Here is a 20,070-nt window from a genome sequence, read left to right as displayed (position 1 = left end):
TATGTCCATATCAATCCTTATGTACATCATGAAGCAACTATATATATATAACTTATAGTTGCTTCATGATGTACATATATATATATAGAATATTGCTATATTTTATGCTTTTCGGGATATTTTACCTAAGAAAAGGTGTTCAATGTATAATTAAAGTAAGTCGGCATATACTGGTATATTACATGAATTTCAGCCGTCTATTAAATTACATTTTTAAGGTATATTCAAGAACATAGAGTTTAGTTCAAGATCAACTCTACAAATGTTTATATGTAGAGCCCGCGCGCTTTCTCTAATTGTCAATGATATCAGTTAACATATGTACATGTGTCTCTGTTAATAATTTACATACTGAAGACACAGCTCCCATGCTTCCCAAGGGGGTGATGTAAATGAAAAATTCAAATTAAAAATTTGTAAAATATAAGGTCATAAGGTATACAATCCAATAAAAAGGAGTATTAATAATAAGCAAAATTATTGTTTCAGTAGTGAAAGTCTTTGCAAGCTTGTAATATAAAATAGAAGATCAGAGTCGAGGAATATGGTTTCAGTGTACGGTATATTACGGTATATTTTTAAAATGAGATGGTATATTTTTGTATATTTACGAGTCCCTTGTGGTATATCTTATCGATAATTTCGCGGTCACTGCTGCTGTCGACGTCGTGGCTAAATAAAACACTTTAACTAAATAAAACATATTAGGCGCTGCCCGCGCAGTCGTTGTTGTCTCGTCCACTTGTCCACACTTTAAATGTAAAACAGTCAGCAAGAAAACGTGTACAGAAAAGAAACCAAAGAGAGAGAAGAGAAGAAAACAGGAAGAGGCGCATCTGTAAATCCGATCGTGTGTATAATCGTTACAACCTCTCACATCCGTTGCACGGTAAGAGTTCCATCGAGTAAGAGTTTTCCATGCGTTGCCCCACCCGAGCGGTGGCATTTTTGGGGCCAATGCCAGGCCACGCGCAGTCGAAATCGAATAATTAATTGATATTTTATACACGCCATAAGCGGCGCCGCATTGATGGTCAAGGTTACAACGCACACACACAATCACACTCAGTGAAGCCAGCGCAGTAGGAGAGAAAGAGAGTTTAAAGTTCACTACCTGTTGCTTCAATCGCTCTCTCTCCCTCTATCGGACATCTGTTGCGTTGCCTAAAATCTGTTACTAGTTCGTTCTCGCTCTAACGCGTGCTGTCCAACCAGCTCTCTATCTCTCTCTGCCACTGGTCCTCTCGCTCTGATGCAGTGCACGCGCGTCGCGTGTAATTCTCTTTAATAATTTTGTTATTACGCTTTTGATATTGTTTTTGTGCCATTTTTTGACATAACATTACATGAGCTTTTACACATAAATTGAAGCGGGAATTACTCAAGCCCCTGACGAGTAATCAGTTCAATCTTGTCAGCTGTCGCCATTGAGGAAGAAACAGCTGTAGATAAGGTGTACCTACCTCAGGGATGTGCGATACAGTGTGCTCTCAGTAGAGAAAACTGTCAATAAGGTTCGCTATGGCAGATGTGACAAGCTGTGTTTGTATCTGAAGATTTACGTGCGCAAATATCTTTAAAGTAGGGAGATTAGTTATCAGAGAACGGAAAGATACAGGGGACTCGTCGTCTGTTGATGCCTTCATATAACGAATAGGAATGGGAGTGTTGCCGATTGCCGATTGTTACTAATAACTAATTATATCAACTTTTACGGTTAGATTTTGATTAATGAAATTTCTCAATGAATTTTGAGCTAACTGTTCAACAAAATAAATAACAAATTTTAAAAAGTACTAAAAGGAAATTTCTGCAATCGAAAAAATACCATTGTTTATTAAAACCTCTTAAAGCCAAAAATCTTTCAGAAATAATCAATATAGTGCGTTGATTAAATGCATAATTCGTTTTTGTGGTGTAGTGTAATAATAAAATCTTAAGACATTTGTGGGCCAGTCTCAGCTATCTGTCAGTTTAGTCATAAACCTTTCAAAAAAACAAAAACTTATTACCCTCGATTGTGCTCTTTAATGATCCGAAATAACATAAGGAAACTTTCCAGCTACTAAAATATTCATAATTTTGAGGTCATTTTCCGGTGTGAATAAACCCATTACTTAGCCTGCACTTGACATTGAAATGAAAAAATGCCTTTAATGCCTGAAATGGCTTTAAATTTGTTAAATAAACTTCTTGCTTGCTGAGCTAAAATAATGCTTAAATTGTACTCTAAATGTGACTAAAAATATTGCCACTGATAAGACGGTTGGTTAAATGTGTGCTGAAAACTGCCGACTCATGATTACTGAAAAAGTTTTTTGCTGCGATCCGAATGAAAGATCGTGTAGGTGTCGTTGCCGAACCGAATCGTAACGAATCGAAGATCGGGTACGTACCCGAACCAAATGCGAATGTCATTCTGGCTAAGGCATTTTCGCGCCCACAAAGCAAAAAGATTCCGTGCCTTCTCAGCATTATCGCGTGAATATTTAAAGTTGTATGGATAGCTACTAACAAACTGTTAGTAATTATGACTGGCGCTAGCGGTGCATTTGTTTTGACTGTGAACGCATTGTTTGGGCAAGTGACGGAGCAGGGAGGGTAGATTGGTTCGCCTTTTGTTTTATTTGAGTTCCATTGAAGCGGCTATCTTTATTTTATACCCGGTAATCGAGTGAAAAGTGGATGTGTGTAAAGCACAGAAGGAAACGTTTCCGACCCTATAAAGTATATACAATTCATATATTCTTGATCAGCATCTACATAAAGCCGAGTCGATAAAACCATGTCTGTCTAACTGTCCGTCTGTCCGTCCGTCTTGATGAGCGTCTGGATATCCAGATGGCATTTTTATACCCGAAGAGTAAATACGGTATATTGTATTTGTGGGGAATAACGGTTGTATGTAACGCACAGAAGGAAACGTTTCCGACCCCATAAAGTATATATATTCTTGATCAGCATCAATAGACGAGTCGATAGAGCCATGTCTGTCTGTCCGTCTGTCCGTCCGTCTTGTTGAGCGCCTGGATCTCAGAGACTATAAAAGCTAGAGCCACCAAATTTTTCATCCAGACTTCTGCTCACACTGTTACAAGTGTATTTCAAAAATGAGCCCCGCCCCCTTCCGCCCACGCAAAATGGCGAAAACCTCCCAAAACTACAATTTTGAAGATAAAAGAAAACCAAAAACGCCATTCCGTAGGGAATGACCATATCTACCAGATCACCAAATTGGGATCCGATATGGCCACAATGAAGAAATTAATTAGCAGTGGCCAAACCCACCCCGTCCCGCAGCTTATATTTGTTTCTTGCACATTCTCTCATTTACACTCTGCTTCGCGCAGTGTGTGGCGTCTGCCCCTGCCGTTCCTCCGCCGCTGTTTCAGCCGTGGCTAAGCCCACCCCGTCCCGCAGCTTATATTTGTTTTTTTCACAGTTTCTCATTCACACTCTGCTTCTGCTGTGTGCGGCCACTGCCTCTGCCGCGAGTCTACAGTGTGTGGGTCTAGGGAAGGGGAGCGAGCTAAAGGAGCGTGTTGGTGTAAAAAGTGATGTAAATGTAGATGACAGATGTAGAAAAAATGTAAAATTGTAAATTCGAAAAAACCAGTAGGAACAGATTCAGTATATGAGTACCAGTACCGGTACCGGATATAAAAGTTGTGACGCGTACGAAGCGTCTCACACGCGTTCCTACTCGTTTCAGTTAAAATAATAAAGATATTTTATTTACGAGTATATGTATATACATATGTATGTATGTACATATATGTATGTACATACATATGTATATTTAAGGGCTCTGACTCTCACTAAATTGTGTGAAAATGTCAATGCATATTTAATGCCTTAAAGTTTTAATTAGTATATGACTTCCGCTCTTAAACATAAAGTTTTTAAGTTCTAGAAGTTAAAGTCATTAATTATGATATTATTTTGGTGGTTTTGGTTCTAAGATTACTTTCATTTATTTCTGATCCCAAAGAATTTAAAATCATTTACTTTGTATAGTTCTCATTGCAGTTGTTAAAAGCATCAAATTTTTACACGTTCTCCGCGGAGCAATAAATTAATTGGCACGTGTATTGTGCACGTCAAAGTTTCAATTGCAAATGCTGTTTTGATGCAGTAATATGAATAACTGACTGGCAATTTAGTAGTAAATAGTTGAATACATATTACAGCTTGTCAGATTGTTCTAAAAATAGTTTTTTAATCACAAAGATTCAGTCAAATTTAAGTTAAGATTTGAGTCAAAATTTAGATGCATATAGAATAAAACATGAATTAGTTTTCTTAGATTACTCTCTAAAGGCTGTTGTATTTTTGAGATAACTTATTTTAGCAATTCTCTTTTCTTCCTGCTTGTCTTTTCTCGTCCTACTGCTTATAAGTTTTCCCCACTTAGTTCCAAGAATAAAATTCTTCTTCATCTTCAGGTCAACATCTCGTAACTCTCATTCACTCTGCAGATCGCTGTGCTGCTTTTATTCATTATTCATACATATATTCATTCGTTCTTACATGGTATATTCTCTCCAATCTTGACTTTCATCGCATCTAAATTGCTAATTTTGTCCGAAATGTAATGACCCTTAAAGAGTTTTTTGTTTTTGTTTTATTTCCACTTTCTTCTGTAAGACGGATGCTTTTCCGGTCGTTAAAATATAACCTGCTGCTTAAGCTTTGACTTTTGTAAATGTTTTTATTTAGTTTTCCATCCCAATCTTCACTTTAATTGAAAATAATAAACCATACTCTCAGCTCAAGTGAAGCTTTGGCTTCTCTATTGAAGTATTTCTGTTGCCCAACAACCCCTTTGAAGCATTCCCACTCTGTCACACTTTGTCTCTGTGGTCTGACCTATAAAAATCCAACAATTTCCCTTCCCTAACACACACTTGCTGCTTGGATTTTGCTTCACTTTGATTGAAGCCACAGCACAAGGCACCTTTTGGACACACCAAATCAAAAGCTCTGAATCGTATGGTGACTGCGACGACGACAGAGACGACGACACTACTATTACGCTGCCTGATTTGCATGAGGCACTACCTAATCGACAGGCAGGGGTTTCGGCTGTCTGTCTGGCACATGTTTAATATTTATTTTTTTGCCATTTGTTGACCACAGCAACAAGAACAACGAGAACTATACGCTGTTCGCCTGTGCGCCTCAAAAGTATTACGCGCGAGTACTGCTGCTGCTGCTTCTCTATGCAAAGTAGAGGCATACGCGTCGTATACGCGACGTACACACACGTACGCCCCGCCCCACCCCAGTACCGCCCCGACCCGACCCGAGTACCGAGTTCGGCTGTTGGCTGGCGGCGTCGCATTAGTAGTAACATTAAAGTATTAAGTCAATTTCGAATTCAAGGTGCCCAAGCAACACTTTGGTTAGGTTTTACGTCCACTTCTACGACAGCGAGACTGCACAATATGCTCGAAATACACAGATACAGATACCCAATACTATATACAAAAGATCAGGTCAAATCGGGTCAAACTTCAGGCGTGCAATATACGCAAGCATTTAGGGAAATGATTTTTCAACGTTTCTTGGACTTATTTTTGGGATTAAAGAAGCGGAAATGAAGGTACTTCCTTGGTTTGGCTCTAAAGATGGGAATCATTCAGATTTAGATTTAAAAGTTTAATTTATTTATTCATCTAATAAATAACATGAATAATTGTTTTATAGAAGAAGTTTTAAGCGACACAAAGCAGATAAATGATGAATAAATCAATAGTTCAATCAATTCTTTTTCCGTGTAATTTTAATGATATATTTATGCAGTTTTAAAAAACTTAAAGTAAATATTAATATTTATGTAAATATCTATTAATGCTTATTACATCAATTTATTAATGTTAAAATATTACAATTTTGGGTGTAATTTGACCGATGTATTTATTTTCTCCTAAAAATACATATTTTATTAAGTTTATTATTATTACCATTCAGTCTTAATGGATAAATGTTTTATGGATGAAGTTTTAAATGTAAAAAATATATCAATGCTATTGAAATAATATTTTAGATATTTTTTAAGCATATTTTTTTTAATTTATTATGCATTATCATTTAATAATGATAAAACAAAACAGCCACAATAACACACCTCTTTACAGATTTCTGAATGTTACAACAGGACTGGCATATATTAAAAAAAAAAAGTAGAACTCACTTATCTTTAAATAAAGATTGATAAGTTTTCCCGCACCTCTCAAAGTCTACCCACTTACAGCTGTCTGTTGTGCCAAACATTCGTAGAGGTTTTGCTTATAAACAACTTTATACGGTTGTAAATGTTTGCCAAAGCTTTCGATTGCAAGAAACAGTTGTCGCTTTCATCATATCTACGCTGATTCGCTTTCCTCATTGGGGTTTTGTGTGTGCCTGGCCTGCCTGCCCGATAAGCATTTTTTGAATAAAACCTGTTGCTGGCCGACAAACAGTTAACAGTTCAATGTTAAGCGTCGCGTACGACGCAGCCCCAAATGAGATTTTGTATTTTTTAATTGCAATAACTGCAAATTGTGTTAGACGTGCGCGGCAGTGCTACAATAAAAATAATAGTAGATAATAATAAACAAAGTAAAACAGGTACAGAATTTTATATCAAGGTGCATGCGATTAAAATCGCATTTTGCGATACATTTTCAAAGTCAGCGAAGCGCCAGAAAGAGATGGAGAGTGTGAGAAAAGATAAAGAGAGTGAGGGAGAGAGAGAGAGCGAGTACCGTTAAAACAAGTGCGGAAGCAGTGTACCGTTAGATGCAAAACAGCAGCCAGTCAGTCAGAATCGCCTCCAATCCGTTTGGAGTGTGTGTTGCTCTCTCTGTCTCTCTGCATGTGTCGCCAATGTGTTTCATGGGTTACGTGGCATACATTAAAATGCGTGTCCAAAGTGCGGCGGCACATGCAAAATACAACAGCCACAACAAATGTTATGCAAAGCGAACTAAACCCGAGCAGCAGCAGCAGCAGCAGCTAGCAGCTAGCAGCTAGAAAAAAACTAAACTAAACGCCGTGAATGTTGTGCCCTTTTTGCAGTCGGACTTGTGTCACCCAAATGGCTAGTGAGCAGACAATGGAGGGAGCAGCCGCTGAAGCCCTGGCTGCCGCCGGCGATGCACCCTTTCTGGGACTCCTCGATGTCTTACTGCTGGCGGCTCTTATCGGTGGCGCAGCCTTTTACTTTCTGAAAAGCCGCAAGAAGGAGGAGGAGCCCACACGCAGCTATTCCATTCAGTGAGTACTGGAGGGTACTTCAATCCATAAGCTAAATTCTAATTGAATATTTGTCAACCTTTCCCTGTAGACCCACAACAGTGTGCACCACCAGTGCGGCGGATAATTCGTTCATCAAGAAGCTCAAGGCATCGGGCCGGAGTCTGGTCGTTTTTTATGGCTCTCAGACTGGCACTGGGGAGGAGTTTGCCGGCCGCCTGGCCAAGGAGGGCATTCGCTACCGTCTCAAGGGCATGGTCGCCGATCCCGAGGAGTGTGACATGGAGGAGCTGCTGCAGCTGAAGGACATCTCCAACTCGCTGGCTGTCTTCTGCCTGGCCACATACGGCGAGGGCGATCCCACGGACAATGCCATGGAGTTCTATGAGTGGATAACCAACGGCGATGTCGATCTAACTGGTCTTAATTATGCGGTGAGTACTGATAAAACAGCAGCACACACCCCAGCCATGTGCTATCTAAACAAAACGTCGATTACACGAGTCTGACTGGCCTTTAGTCGTCGGCTGAGGGCTTATCACACAATGCCCCTGTTGATAAGGAGGCAAGCTACCACTCCAACAACAGTTTTTGCGTCTATTTTTGTACGTTTTTTCTGTGTTGTTCCGCGTGTGTCCCCCACAGCTGATGTAAACGGATGGATAACGTTCGTAATGGCATTTCCGTGTAACTCGATTTATTGGAAGTCTTTTTGGGATTACCAGAACTCTGTATAGAGCGCCTGTTTGTTCAATGATTATCACAATGCGTTTCGCGTCTATCCGTGCGTGTGAATCATCTAATTGCATTAGGAAGTGCGAATTTCGTAGACTTTGCCTTGTCTTAACTGATTTCAGTCCGTAATCCCATGAGTCATGGCCATTTGGGAGCTGATTTCACTCATAAAAATATCTTTATCGAGTGAATTTTAGTCACAAAAGATTATAAATCACTTTCTTTATACCGAAATTTCCATAGTTTGTGCCTTAAAAAAATGATACAAAATATTAAATTGCACATAGAATACTGCAGTTTGTACTAATTTGCTGAAACGCACTGTATCTATCACTATCAAGCCCCCTTTTTTGTGCTAGATTGCACGTTCCACAAGGATTTATGTTATATGGCTACCAAAGTCTAGCCTGCGCTCAGCTATCAGCTGAGATTATTTGTAATCTTCAAATAACTAATCAGCACCAGTTTTCAAAAAAACATTTGAATCAAAATAAATTTAAAAACCGACTACAGTCGCCAATTACTTATCGCTGCTCACAGTCTCGCTAGCGTTGCTCATTGTAGATGGCGCTATTTCATCACGCCATGGCAATCAGCTTTTGTAGCAGAACACTTTTCGGGCATTTTTAGTACATTTTAGCATACAATGTGCTCGCACGCCCGTCCGTCGGTTTACATTCATTGTTTTTGTAAAAGTTGAATTAAATGGCGAATAATAATAGATAATGTAACGCCCCTCACCCACATGTTGGAGCGATCGTCATGCTGAACACGTTGGCAGCCGTTTCCGCTGGTGGCCTTGGCACGTGCCGGCCCCAGAGGCTGCGAACTTTGCGCGGCCTAATTTATAGTTTATGTAACAAAACAAAAAGGCTTCACAGACAGACGCAATATGCGGTAATAGCTAATCACCTAAGTACATACACTGCTCGCCACATAATGCTGCCCGACACTAGCTTTAATTACACGTGATTTGTTCTCCCTGCGACCTTAGGTCTTTGGACTGGGCAACAAAACGTACGAGCACTACAACAAGGTGGCGATCTATGTGGACAAGCGGCTGGAGGAGCTGGGCGCCAATCGTGTGTTCGAACTGGGACTAGGCGATGATGATGCCAAGTAAGTTCTAGCCTGCAACAAAGTGCATTTTGTGGCCATATTCATTCAGTGTTCTCCCCTCTCCAGCATTGAGGATGACTTCATTACGTGGAAGGATCGCTTCTGGCCAGCCGTTTGCGATCACTTTGGCATCGAGGGTGGCGGCGAGGAGGTGCTCATCCGCCAGTACCGCCTGCTGGAGCAGCCCGATGTGCAGCCCGATAGAATTTACACTGGCGAGATTGCACGCCTGCACTCGATGCAGAACCAGCGACCGCCGTTCGATGCCAAGAATCCCTTCCTGGCGCCCATCAAGGTCAATCGGGAACTACACAAGGGCGGCGGTCGGTCGTGCATGCACATCGAGCTGAGCATCGAGGGCTCCAAGATGCGCTACGATGCAGGCGATCATGTGGCCATGTATCCGATCAATGACAAGAGCCTCGTGGAGAAGCTGGGCCAGCTGTGCAATGCGGATCTGGATACGGTGTTCTCGCTGATCAACACGGACACGGACAGCAGCAAGAAGCACCCGTTCCCCTGCCCCACCACCTATCGCACGGCCTTGACCCACTACCTCGAGATCACGGCCATTCCGCGCACCCACATTCTCAAGGAGCTGGCGGAGTACTGCACAGACGAGAAAGAGAAGGAGCTGCTGCGCAGCATGGCCTCCATTAGCCCCGAGGGCAAGGAGAAGTACCAGAGCTGGATCCAGGATGCCTGTCGCAATATTGTGCACATCCTCGAGGACATCAAGTCCTGCCGGCCGCCCATCGATCATGTGTGCGAGCTGCTGCCGCGCCTGCAGCCACGCTACTACTCCATCTCATCGTCGGCCAAGCTGCATCCCACCGATGTGCATGTAACGGCCGTGCTGGTCGAGTACAAAACGCCCACCGGCCGCACCAACAAGGGCGTGGCCACCACCTACCTAAAGAACAAGGTGCCCAGCGGCAGCGAGGAGGTCAAAGTGCCCGTCTTCATACGCAAGTCGCAGTTTAGGCTGCCCACGAAGCCAGAGACGCCCATTATCATGGTGGGACCGGGCACGGGACTGGCGCCCTTCCGCGGCTTCATCCAGGAGCGGCAGTTCCTGCGCGATGAGGGCAAGACTGTGGGCGAGTCGGTGCTGTATTTCGGCTGCCGCAAGCGCAGCGAGGACTACATCTACGAGTCCGAGCTGGAGGAGTGGGTCAAGAAGGGCACGCTCAATCTCAAGGCGGCCTTCTCCCGGGACTCCGACAAGAAGGTCTACGTACAGCATCTGCTGGAGCAGGATGCGGATCTGATATGGAATGCGATTGGCGAGAACAAGGGACACTTTTACATATGCGGGTGAGTTCAAGTCTACGGGAGAGCCTTTCTGGACAGACTTTTGACCTTTCAATCCGTTCTATCCCCTCTGCAGTGACGCCAAGAACATGGCCGTGGACGTTAGGAACATTCTAGTGAAAATTTTGTCCACCAAGGGTAACATGAGCGAGGCCGATGCCGTGCAGTATATCAAGAAGATGGAGGCCCAGAAGCGCTACTCCGCCGATGTCTGGAGCTAATCGAAGCGGCTCCCAGAGTAAAGGCGAGCGAGCGAACAAGTGTCGAAACACGCATAGAAAAAGAAAACAAAACACACACAATGGAAGAAGATGAAGATCCACGATAAGCTTAAAGTTGGCTAGTTCGTTAAGCGTAAAAATAGGCGTAATAATTTTTGGTTTGGGAACTCCTTCTGCGGTTCAACAAACAGTGAATGAGAGTAGTAACGATTATTATTGTATATGTCTATATATCTAGTTTAAACAAATGATTATGCAACGATGCATGTGCTGAAGCGTAATCGAGTTATTGTTATAAGTAGTCTTTGTATGTGCGTGCGATTATTAATTTAAAACACATTTTAACATGCATTTTATTTTGTATTCTCTTGGTGATTTCTAAAACGAATTCGAGACATGTTGTGCAATTTTATCAATGACACTGAAATTGTATTTTTACAAATAAACAAAAAGAGTCAAATATACACATATATTTTCACAAAAATAACTGTTTCCATTTCAAATTCGCGCTTTTATCGATAACAAGGCTCATCGATGATTCACAGTTGTATTTGCTGAACGCACAAGCACCTGTTATCGAAGCAGCGCACTGTTAACGCACGCAATGCATTACATCTTGGATAATATAAATCCAACATTAATTATGTAAAAAGTTTATTCAAATGTGCACACTCAAAATTTAAATTGATCTATTCCGATCAACAAAAGAAACACAAGTTAACACATTGTCCACCAGCGGGTATGCTCCCACGTAAATTATAAAACTTGAAGTATTTTAGCGAGGCTCAGGTGAAAGATATCGAGATAATTTCATTTTTCTGTATTATTGTTTGAATCAAGTTGGGTTAAGCTCCCTGAAGACTAAGACACACAAAGTGCCGTTTAGTGCCATAACGGCAGGGGATATACTTTTGGGGATATTTTAACTATAAGCACTAAGCACTAAGCAAACAACTCATAGAGTGGTCAGAGCTACCCAAAACTGGCTGCCTAATCAGTATAGTGGATCGGCTCCCATTGGCTTCGGCTCTTGGTGAGAGAGCCTTCGGCTGAGAGGGTTTGGCGTTGGCTCTCTTGAACATTGAACCCAAAGCGACTCTCGCAAAAACAAAGTTTTGTTTCCTCTTCAAGTCTGCTTCGCAATTTTTTGAGTTGTTTGCTTTGTGCTATAAGCTCAATGCATATTTACAGTATAGGTATATCGGCATAACTGTAAACGCTCAATGAAAAGTTTTGGTGGCAAAACATTGTGTTATTTAAAAGTGACTTTTAAAGTGTTTTAACTTCAATTTAAGCTAAGCGCAAGTAACAAGTAAGTGCGGATTATTATGTTAGTCCAAGACCCCCGCTCGCTCAAAATGCGGCAAAGTGTGTCGCAAAGTCTCCCGCAAACGCGGCGACTCGAACATTTGACGCACCTTCTGCTTGGCAAAGTCGGCGTCGGTGAAGTTCTCCAAGTTATTGTCTGCCGTCTGGGACTTGTCCTGGCTGACGGTGGGGAATATGCCATAGCTGGCAAAGAATCCATAGCACTCGCGGCGGTGCACCTCCTCCAGTATTTGCTCGTAGCTGGGCACAGGGATGCCCAAGTCGAGGTTTAGAAGCGTCTCTGACAGGCGCGTGTGGTAGATGCGCAGAAGCTGGGGCCGCTTGTGTCGCAGCACCTCCAGACTGAGGCTGGTGTAGAAAAAGTAGTTCAGATCGATGCCCGGGCTGCCCCAGATGCTCAGCTGGAAGTCAATGAGGATCAGGTCCTGCGGCCGCTTGGCGTTGTCGTACTTGAAGAGTAGATTGTTCACCCACAGGTCGCCGTGGTTGAGCACCCGGATCTCCTGGTCCTGCAGCGCCTGGCTGCGCACCAGATTCGCGCGCTGATTTTTCATGTATTTGGCAATCTTTTCGGCAATGCGCTCGTAGCCCGGCCAGGTGCTCACCACGGTGTGCAGCTCCTCGCCGTTGCCCGCAAAGAAGCGCATCAGAAGGCCATCGTCCTTGGCCAGGCCGTTGGGCGACAGCATACCATCGCTGTAGGACTCAAAGATGTGCGGATCCAGCACTGCCAGCGCCATGGAAGTGGCGTGGAACTCGGCCAGACGTTCCATAACCAAGCGGCAGTGCTCCTCATTCAGGCCCGATTCGCGGCAGGCCATCACAAAGCCCAAGTGGCCGAGGTCCTCGAACACCAGCGTGTTCTCCGGCTGCTTAAGGCACTGAAAGAGTCTGCGAAAAGGGGGAATTTAATACGGAATTAAACCTTCTATCCGAACTTGGTTCCTTACTTGGGGCCAAAGCGCCGCTTGCATTGCATGAGCAGCTCCAGGCGTGGCAGCACATCGTGATAGGTGATCTTCTCCTTCAGGTAGACCTGCAGATCCTCAATAAACTCTACGGACTCCACCCGCGGTATGCTCTTCACAATGAACATCATGTGCTGGTCCGCCTGGCCGGGCAGCCTATACGCCACCTTTGTCCGATAGATCTGACTGCAGTAGTTCTCGCCGGTGCTGCTGCCCATTCGAATGTGAATGCTCAGCAGCTCGACCCTGGCCGTGCGCAGCGCTGTCTCCAGCACCTCCTCAAAGAAGGCCACATCCAGATGCTTGGGCGGAGCGGCCACTTCCGCATCATACACAATGCTGCACATTTTGTGATCGTTTGCAAAGCGTCGAGCGAGTGGCCCTCTGTTTTATATGCGACAGTACCCTGCGACTATTTCCCCTGTTTGCACGGTCTCTACGGTTTCCATTTGCCAACTAATTACAGTTATATTGCTTGATTTTAGACGAGAATATAAATTCTCTTAATAGGCGTAAACTTGTTGTCTAATTTTCGATATTCTCAAACACGCGAGACTCGCGGACTCGCGACTCGCAGGGCGGCCTTTTTTCAGACGGTTTTTGGCCAGTAATTCGATTTGCCGTATTCGCCAAAGCATCTCCCTCGGCTGTGAGCGTTGGCTGGCTGGCTACAGCTTTCATTCGAACTGATACTGATTGACAGCCGATTATCTTATCAAGCTTCATGGCCTCATAGCAGCGTTTTTGCATTATTTTAATCGGTATTACAGGCGCTCCTTATGTGCATGTGTTTATGGTATATATTATATTTACACTTAGGGTGCGCTCTGCGGATAAATGCCTGCACGAATTTCACTCGCTTTAAACGATGCTCTGTATGACACTTATTGGCAGAGAGTGAGCTTCAATCTGGATTATTAATATATTGCTTAAACGATTTTAGTTGGACAGTTCTAGGCCCTTTTGCAGAGACTTTTCTCTCTGGAAAGCTTCAACATAAATCCAATAAGGTTTCTCTTTTATTTGAATAAATCAAATAAATTATCGCTAATATTTACAAATATACTTCGAGTCGCTACAGCATTTATCTACTGCAGCTTTGAGCTGCGTGTGACTTTCTCTGTGATTGCTTTTAATGAATGAATCATAATTAATCATGTATTAATTGGGAGAATTAGACAATTTTTGTGCCACTTAATCACTTTTATTCAACAATATTGAGTTGTATTTGCACAATTATTTCCTACTCTAAGATTACTTTACCCTTAATATATGTATTCATTGCAATTTCTGGTTTGTGTTACTTAAAACGTGTACCTCTCCCATAAGTAGTATGTGCAAATTTATTGAGTCTTTTTGGATAATTATCCACTCATGGGAAGCATGTGAAATTCTGTTGATTCTAATTTAAATGCCAACTAATGTCTATATTCCATTTAATTGCATCGATTCGCTGCCATTATCTCATATGTATATCGTATAATTTTTATCAATCTGTGGCCATTATCTGCATGCAATGTAGCTGATGTGGGGCTAGCGATATTTCTGTTTTAATTCATAGATGATCTCACACACAAAACATTTCAGTTAAAGCGTCAAGCGACAGACAAACTTCCACTCGAATTCCAGTCGAGTTCTATATTTAATCTCCAAAGTGTGTGCGGCAGGCAGTTGTTTTTTATAAACAATTACAAACGTTCAGTCGAACAGATGCAGCTCGTCGAGACGTTTCAGCGTGCACTTCAAGCTCTCCAGGGTACGTGCATTTCCCTCAAACATCAGCTGCACCTTCTGTCGGGCAAAGGCCTCGTCGTGAAAGTTCTTCAGAGAGTTATCCTCCGAGTCGACGCCAATCATGCTCATCAGCGGAAAGAAGCCAAAGGCCACAAAGAACCCATAAGCCTCGCGTGCCTTTATCTCAGACACGACGGCATCATGCGTGGGCAGTGGCTTGGACCAGGGCAGCCGCTCCAGACACGCCACCAGTGCCTCGTAGTAGATGTCGATGAGGCGCTGACGCTGGCTACGCAGCACCTCCAGCTCCAGGCTGGTGTTCAGGAAGTAGTTGATGTCAAAGCCCAGGCTGCCGTAGAAACAGAGCTGAAAGTCGATCTGAAAGAGCGATAAATGACTCTCCCGAAGGCAGCTCTTTGTGTCTGTTTTGTACTCACAATCTTGACTTGCTCCACTTTGTATTCCTGATTGTATTTGAAGAATATATTGTTCACCCACAGATCGCCATGGTTGAGCACATTCAGATTTCCCCTCAACGGATACACAGACTTGAGGATGCGCTCTGTGAAGTGCTCGTGATAGCGATAAAGCTTCGAGGTTATGGCCCCAAAACCCTCGATATCGCCCACGAGAGCTGCCAGTTTCAGGAGCTGCGTGCCAAAGAGCAACTTGAAGGGCTCTGACTTGATGGCATCCATGTGCAGCAGTCCAAAGGGATAGCGGTCGACGATGGTCTCTGGCTCGTGCTCGGCCATTACCATCGTTAGGGCATGATATTCTGCCAGTTTGCGCATCAGAAGCGTCGCATGATCCATGTCCAGGCCGAGTTGACGACATTTCAACTGGTATCCCTCCGAGCAAAGGTCCTCAAAGACGATGGTCTGCTCTGGCTGTGTGGTTGAGTAGTAGTGTCTGTCCAAGAGAGGCTTAAAGTAGAGGGAAAAGAGAAGGCAAGCCCCTGTCTCATGTCTCATGTCTCACCTCGCACCCAATGTCCAGGGCTCTGTGGTGTCGCTTCTGCCCCACATGAGCGTCTCCAGCTTTGGCTTAATGTGCATATAGAAGACACTCTCCTTGTTGTAGATGTGCAGTCGAGCCAGTATGGCCTGCTTCTCGTCCGGCATGGACTTGACAATCAGCGATGTCTCCACATGTCTGCCCTCCGCATTTCGATACTGAATGTTGGCCCGGTAAATGTTGCTGCAGTAGTTCTCGCCGCCACGCGTCAGATTCGTCAGTTGTACTGCCAGGACCTTTAGATCCTGCTGCTGCAGGCCGTGCTCGAGGGTGCGCCTAAAGAACTGCGGCGTTAGATACAGCGGCAGCTGCTCCTCCGTTGTCTCCGACATGGTGCTTCAATATGCCATTGATCGGTGCATTATTCAGGGTTTTTATATGTAAAATCTCGTCGATGCTTCCCACTGATTTCTGTTGCTTCCAATTGATCTTAATGGGTTCGGGGCATTGGGGCACTGGACCTGCCGTCAATTGCCTTAATGAAAGTGCATTCTCTTTGCGGATTAGCGGCGTGGGCTTTTGATGAAATGAAGACATGATGAAGATGCCCGTAGAGAAGCGTTTGATGCATCAAAACTTATCTTTATGTTTATCCCAAACGTGTGTGGATTTGTAGACTATTTGATTGTTTGGGACTCTCCAAGATAATTCTAAAGTCTAGACAGCTAGAAAAGTTTACTCTTCGTAAGGGGGTTTCTGCTTTTTATACCCGGTACTCGAAGTACTCTTCGTACTCTAGTACTCTAGGGTATATTGTATTTGTGCGAATAACGGTTGTATGTAACGCACAGAAGGAAACGTTTCCGACCCCATAAAGTATATATATTCTTGATCAGCATCAATAGCCGAGTCGATTGAGCCATGTCTGTCTGTCCGTCTGTCCGTCCGTCCGTCTTGTTTGTCGGCTAGTTCTCAGAGACTATAAGAGCTAGAGCCACCAAATTTTGGCACCAGACTGCTGTATGCTCACACTGAAACCAGTGTATTTCAAAAATGAGCCCCGCCCCCTTCCGCCCCTGCAAAAGGGCGAAAACCTCCCAAATCTAAAGATAAACGAAAGCTTAAAACGCCATTCCGTAGGAAATGACCATATCTATCAGATCACCAAATTGGGATCCGATTGGATCATTATTATAGCCACAATGAAGAAATTTCAGTGGCCAAACCCACCCCGTCCCGCAGCTTATAGCAGCACACTCTGCTTCGCGCAGTTTATGGCCTCTGCCCCTGACACGTCTCTGCCGCTGCCTCTGCCGCTACTCTGCCCTGACTCTGCAAAGTGTGTCTCTAGGGGAGGGTGGCGAGCTAAAGGAGCGTGTTGGCGTGAGCAGTGTTGTTGATGTAGATGACAGATGAAGAAAAAATGTAAAATTTGACAAATAACCGCTAAGTTGCAGATGTAGGACTGAGTGCCGGGTATAAAAGTTGTGACGCGTAAGAAGCGTCTCACACGTCCCATCTCGTTAATTTTGATTTCGCATCACTACAAGCTTCGAATATACTGGGACTTGCCTGAATAGTTGCCTCTGATGCAACAGAAACTAATAACGAACAACAATGAACAGATTATGGTGGGGATTTTCCTCAAATGTTATTTAGTTCGCTGTTCAAAACGAGAGACCAGAGACGAATCAATTGTATCCAAGAATAGCCCAACAACCACAGAAAGCTTTAGCCTGTCGCGTCATGTACGCGACATTTAATTTGTTCTTTTGCTCCTTTCACGGCATTCGCTACTGCATCTCGAGTTAAGCATTCGCTGTGAAGCGTCATGCACACGACATGTAAGATACTTTTATCAATTCGCTTGTGCTTGTCGAGCAGTCGAGTGATGGTTGCCGGTGCAGCAAAAATATAGATCTGCCTTGCAATAAAATCCTTCAAAAAGCATTCTCTGAGATTAGAGATGAATAAAACATACAAGTTTACTCAGTTTCCTTAAAGCTTAACTGAGTTTGAACTTTGCAGCGTATCTGATCGGTTTCTTGGTCTTCATCGTGACAAGAAACATTTCCAAATGAAACACTCTCCCATTAAAAGAATCCTTTGAATTCTATTACTAAATCCAATTGCATTGCTTTTGTTTAATTGAACTCCACTCTACAGACAGTCACTTGTAGATCCTTGTACACAAAATCTACAACAAGCTGGCTGCTCTGTGGCACAGATGTGGTGCTCGGTGACACCCATCTTGAATCCATTGCATTGTCTTTTATCACAAATGTTAGTCAATACCTAACCCCATTATGAAGAGAAGTCTTCAACGTCTAGTAATCCCCAAAGACGCCGAGCGCATCGAAGCGCTTGAGGGCCCACTTCTGGTAGTCGTTGAGAGACTTTTGGGCAAAGATGGCATCCATTTTCTTCTGCTTAAAGGATTCATCCTGCATGTTGTCGATGCTGTTGTCCGCCGACAGCTCCTTGGGCATGGTGATCATGGGCAGGAAAGCAAACATGGCAAACACGCCATAGGTCTCGCGGCTACGCAGCTCGTAGAGCAGGTCCTCGTAGGTGGGAATGTGCTCAAATCGTGCGTACTCTAGGGTATCCCTGAAGGCCTCATAATACACCTCGATGAGCTCCTCGCGGCGCTCTTGCACCAACTCAAACTGGAGGCTGGTGTTCAGGAAGAAGTTCAGATCGCAGGCTGGACTGCCGTAGAAGGACAGCTGAAAGTCCACGAAGATGGCACGCGTGGGCACCTCCGGCTGGGCTGCATTGTCATAGCCATACATGAAGTTGTTGGTCCACATGTCGCCGTGATTCAGCACCACATAGCGATCGCCGGGCTTGGGCTTTGCGGCCGCTGCACACACGTTCCGGAAATTGTTACTAAAACGCTGCAGATGTTCGCTGATGTGCTTGTAGCCGGGCCAACCGGCAGAGACCTTGACGAGGCCCTTGAGGAAGCCACCGAACATGTTCTCAAAGGTGTCGGTCTTCATCAGAATATCCTCGCTGAGCATGCCGCGGGTGTACTGCTTCACGATTTCTGGATCCTACAGAGGAAATTGTATCTCTAATTAGTATTTTCCAAGCATTTGTGATGTAGAGGTAGTGAGGAACCTTCTGTGCCAGCACCATGGAAGTGGCGTGAAATTTGCCCAGCTGCTGCAGAATGAGCGAGGCATGATTCCAGTCGAGTCCTGTCTCGCGTGAAGCCACCCCGAAGCCCTCCACTTTCAGGTCGCTAAAGACAATCGTCTGCACGGGTCCCTTTACGGAATGGTAGTATCTATGGAGAGGGTTACGGAACATTCATTTCGAGCCCTTGATGGTTGATAAACTTTCACTCACTTGGCCCCAAACTTGTCGCCGCGACTGAGTATTTCCAACCGAGGGAGTATATCCGTATAGGTCTGCTTCTCCTTGATGAAAACACTCACATCCTCGAGGAACTGTGTGGCCTCGGTGATCGGGATAGTCTTGACAATCAGCGAAAGTTGCTCCTTGTTCGCGGACTCCTTGCCATCCAACCATTTGGCGAATGTCACCTGCACGCGATAGATGGCCGAGCAGTAGTTGTCCCCCGGGTTGCTGCCCCACTCAAAGTTAATTTCTTCGAGGGTAACCTTTGTCTCCCGCAGACCCTCTTCCAGAGTTTCGGTGAAGAATTCTTCGTTCAAGTACTCGGGCACCGAAATCTTTTGCTTGTTATTTACGACCACCATCTCGAAGTTGTTCTCTTTTTGAGTTTAGAAAACTATTTTCACCGCAGATTTCTCTTTGTCGAGCCACACTTTCGCGCTAACCTTCCGACTCAGACTGATTTCAGTGCCACGGAGAACGCAGCGTTTTATAATGTCGTTGGGTTTCGGCAGGTACTTTTTGTTGCTCTCCAAACGGCTTTGCTGTGGTGTCATCATGAACACAAAATTCATTCAGCGAAAAACGGGCACTGGGACAGTGGTAAAATAACTGCGAGAAAGTGTCTAAGTGTATGTTTATTACGGGTTCTAATTGGGCTTCGTTGTTTGCTCTTTTTTGAGTATGTAGAGAGTGTCTCAGTGATGGAGGAGTCAGCGATAAAATGCACATAAAAGGGGATAGTCTCGTCGCTTATCGCTTAAGTATACGGCAGACAATGTACTATCTGTATTTCATAATGTTTTGTCCTGTTCCATGGCAAGTATAAGGGACTTTAACGCTGGCTTGAATACATTTTCTTACTTGCATATATTTTTATCTGTTCCAATATTTATTTTCTAATATTTGCTGTTAAAAGTATGATCCTTGCTCCTGTTACTTTCAATCATCACTTTCTTTTCTACGTTAGTGTTTCCGCAACTCCTCGCAACCAGTTCGGAATAAAAATCTCGAAGCAAAAAGCCAAGTGCTGCTGGTTCGACCGAGTCGGAATTCAATCAATTTAATACTCTCCTTCTTTCAAT

At 43.9% G+C, this 20,070-nt stretch overlaps 4 protein-coding genes across 4 annotated transcripts; 1 reads left to right on the top strand and 3 right to left on the bottom strand.

Annotated features, from left to right (window-relative positions):
* Positions 1-731: 731 nt before the first annotated feature.
* Positions 732-11,083, top strand: LOC117900251 (NADPH--cytochrome P450 reductase). The gene is made up of 6 exons (XM_034810550.1): positions 732-889; positions 7,066-7,263; positions 7,334-7,676; positions 8,972-9,096; positions 9,163-10,413; positions 10,487-11,083. The coding sequence occupies exons 2-6, from the start codon at positions 7,085-7,087 to the stop codon at positions 10,629-10,631; spliced, it is 2,043 nt and encodes a 680-aa protein (XP_034666441.1). The 5' UTR covers positions 732-889; positions 7,066-7,084; the 3' UTR covers positions 10,632-11,083.
* An 827-nt stretch (positions 11,084-11,910) lies between these two features.
* On the bottom strand, positions 11,911-13,336 carry LOC117900908. Its single transcript, XM_034811468.1, has 2 exons — positions 12,911-13,336; positions 11,911-12,851 (listed from the first exon to the last, which is right to left on the bottom strand). The coding sequence occupies exons 1-2, from the start codon at positions 13,273-13,275 to the stop codon at positions 11,963-11,965; spliced, it is 1,254 nt and encodes a 417-aa protein (XP_034667359.1). The 5' UTR covers positions 13,276-13,336; the 3' UTR covers positions 11,911-11,962.
* Positions 13,337-14,598: 1,262 nt separating this feature from the next.
* LOC117900907 lies at positions 14,599-16,041 on the bottom strand. The gene is made up of 3 exons (XM_034811467.1): positions 15,644-16,041; positions 15,100-15,574; positions 14,599-15,040 (listed from the first exon to the last, which is right to left on the bottom strand). Exons 1-3 carry the CDS (start codon positions 16,009-16,011, stop codon positions 14,627-14,629), a joined length of 1,257 nt encoding a protein of 418 aa, XP_034667358.1. The 5' UTR covers positions 16,012-16,041; the 3' UTR covers positions 14,599-14,626.
* A 1,707-nt stretch (positions 16,042-17,748) lies between these two features.
* On the bottom strand, positions 17,749-19,464 carry LOC117900906. Its single transcript, XM_034811466.1, has 3 exons — positions 18,977-19,464; positions 18,746-18,914; positions 17,749-18,678 (listed from the first exon to the last, which is right to left on the bottom strand). The coding sequence occupies exons 1-3, from the start codon at positions 19,348-19,350 to the stop codon at positions 17,947-17,949; spliced, it is 1,275 nt and encodes a 424-aa protein (XP_034667357.1). The 5' UTR covers positions 19,351-19,464; the 3' UTR covers positions 17,749-17,946.
* Between the last annotated feature and the right edge of the window lie 606 nt (positions 19,465-20,070).

Source organism: Drosophila subobscura, chromosome U (assembly GCF_008121235.1).
Source record: "Drosophila subobscura isolate 14011-0131.10 chromosome U, UCBerk_Dsub_1.0, whole genome shotgun sequence".
In the NCBI taxonomy this organism is placed as follows: Eukaryota; Metazoa; Arthropoda; class Insecta; order Diptera; family Drosophilidae; genus Drosophila; species Drosophila subobscura.
Note: the sequence above shows the minus strand (reverse complement) of the source record. Positions and strands in the feature narration are given on the sequence as shown.